The sequence below is a fragment of the Hemibagrus wyckioides genome, linkage group LG04 (assembly GCF_019097595.1).
Source record: "Hemibagrus wyckioides isolate EC202008001 linkage group LG04, SWU_Hwy_1.0, whole genome shotgun sequence".
Classification (NCBI taxonomy): domain Eukaryota; kingdom Metazoa; phylum Chordata; class Actinopteri; order Siluriformes; family Bagridae; genus Hemibagrus; species Hemibagrus wyckioides.
The window spans coordinates 563,699-566,198 of record NC_080713.1 but is presented as its reverse complement, the minus strand read 5'-3'; the positions used below and the strand labels follow the sequence as shown (position 1 = coordinate 566,198).

Sequence of the window (2,500 nt, the reverse complement as noted above, 5' to 3'; positions counted from 1 at the left end):
ACCCTCACACACCCTGACACTCCCTCAAACTCCTCACACCCCTCAAACTCTCACACCCCTCAAACTCGCACACCCTGACACCCTCACACCCCTTCAAACTCAAGCACACCCTGACCCCCCTCACACTCAGACCCCCTCACACTCGCACCCCCTCACACACCCTGACACCTCAAACTCTCACACACTTTCTCAAACTCTCACACCCTCAAACTCGCACACCCTGACACCTCACACTCACACCACCTCAAACTGCACACCTCACACCCTCAAACACACTCTCACACCCTCAAACTCACACACCCTGACACTCTCACACCCCTCAACTCACACACCCTCACACCCCCTCAAACTCGCACACCCTCACACCCACACCCCTCAAACTCACTCCCTCACACTCACACCCCCTCAAACTCACACACCCTCACACTCACACCCCCTCAAACTCGCACACCCTCACACTCACACCCCCTCAAACTCGCACACCCTCACACTCACACCCTCAAATCCTCGCACACCTCACACTCTCACACCCTGACACTCACACTCAAACTCACACCTCACACTCACACCCCCTCAAACTCGCACACTCACACTCACACCCTCAAACTCGCACTCACACTCACACCCTGACACCCTCACACCCCCTCAAACTCGCACACCCTCACACTCTCACACCCTGACACCCCCTCAAACTCGCACACCCTCACACTCTCACACCCCCTCAAACTCGCACACCCTGACACCCTCACACTTGCACACCCTCACATCCCCTTACACTCACACACCCGCACACCCTCACACTCGCACCCCCTGACACCCTCACACACCCGCACCCCGACACCCTCACGCACCCGCACACCCTCACACTCGCACCCCCTGACACCCTCACACACCCGCACACCCTCAGTTTAAAAAAGCTGAAATTGGTGTTCAGATGGAGGAGAGACTGAATTCTTCAACCATGTCCAGGTCTGAAAGCAGCTTACACACTGGACCACATTCTGGCCTCGGGTTTGGAAAGAAGCTCCAGAGTTAAACGCTTTGAATAATCAGACAGGTTACGGGTGTGATTAGGTATGAGTGCAGACCAGGAGAGGGGAAATAAAGAGAGCATTTAGACAAGTGTGTGTGTGTGTGTGTGTTCTCTCCCGCAAACTTCCATCAGAACTACCTTCATGAAGTCATTTTCCACTGGTGACTAAGTGATTAAGATGGTGGGAGGAAAAAAACTCACAAAAGTAAACAAGTGTGGAAAACACACACACACACACACACACACACACACACGTTCTAATGGCTCGCTATTTTCTACCCTCAGGATCCCAGTGGAAATTTACCATGAGCCACTGGGGAGCTTTAACAGACTGATGTTTCTTTCCACAACTGAATGTGATCAACACTGCCATCTCTCTCTTTCTCTCTCTCTCCCCTCTCTTTTTCTACCTATTTCTCTCTCTTTCTTTCTTTTTCTTTCTTTCTCTCTCTCACTCTCTCCTTCTTTTTCTCTCGCTCTCCCTCTCTCTTTCTTTCTCTCTCCTTCTCACTCACTCTCTTTCTACCCATTTCTCTCTCTCTCTCTCTCTCTCTCTCTCTCTAAGAGCTGGTATAATGAGCCAATGTTAAAGTCAGGCTACACTCCTCCCCTCTAAGCAGAGACTGACCAATCAGCAGCGCTAATGGACACAGGGACTAGAATAAATCAAGCCTTCTTCCTCACCAGATTATTGGTGGCTTTACTGAGAGACCATGTCACAGAGCTGGATGTTAAAACTGGATCTTGCAGGTGTATCAGAGGTGTATGTTGGATATCGGTCAGTATGTTGGACGTTTGAGTCGTATCTCAAGTTCGTATCTGTAATATGAAGGTCATCTCACACCTGTATCTAAGCGTCAGATCACGGGTCAGAACCTCAGACTGCCTTGGTATCTTTAGGCCCATATTTCAGGGTCATATTAGAGTTTTAGACAGAAAAAGGTGTGTGTGTGTGTTACCTGAATCTGCTTGAGCACTTTAGGGATGGGTTTACAGTTGAGTTTCTGGCAGGCGTGTCTGTAGGCGTTCAGGATCTCCTCAACCGTCACATTCTGAGCTGTAGAGACATGAGAGCAAACACACTCAAGGTCAAAGGTCATTATGACACAAACAACACAATCAAAAGTCAGACTGACCTTCAGCAGGCCCAACAGTCCATCAGCAAAACTATTCATCTGATAATAGGGTCAAGCTTCTACAGCAATATGGAGGACAAAGACACCTGACCACAGAGAGGGAGAGAGAGAAGGAGAGGTAGATAGAGATATATATATATATATATACACACATACAGAAATACCTCGCAGATCCGCGTCTCACTATTTGCGGCTTCACTGATCTGCGAAACTAATTTGTATCCACGTATCTTTCGCAAACCCACGAAAACCTGCAAAAGTGTTTACAGCTAATTTCGTGGCGATTTACTAACCCTAACCCTTTCATGCTTTTTAATGTGAAATTATTAAG

The 2,500-nt window shown here is 48.7% G+C and overlaps 1 protein-coding gene across 1 annotated transcript in view; it reads right to left on the bottom strand.

Annotated features, from left to right (window-relative positions):
* Positions 1-2,148, bottom strand: part of ppp1r37 (protein phosphatase 1, regulatory subunit 37) — a 31,900-nt gene extending 29,752 nt beyond the window's left edge. Inside the window, exon 1 of the mRNA XM_058387248.1 lies at positions 1,993-2,148. Within this exon, the coding sequence (XP_058243231.1) occupies positions 1,993-2,133 (141 nt within the window). The 5' untranslated portion in view covers positions 2,134-2,148. The remainder of the gene's footprint in view (positions 1-1,992) is intronic.
* Between the last annotated feature and the right edge of the window lie 352 nt (positions 2,149-2,500).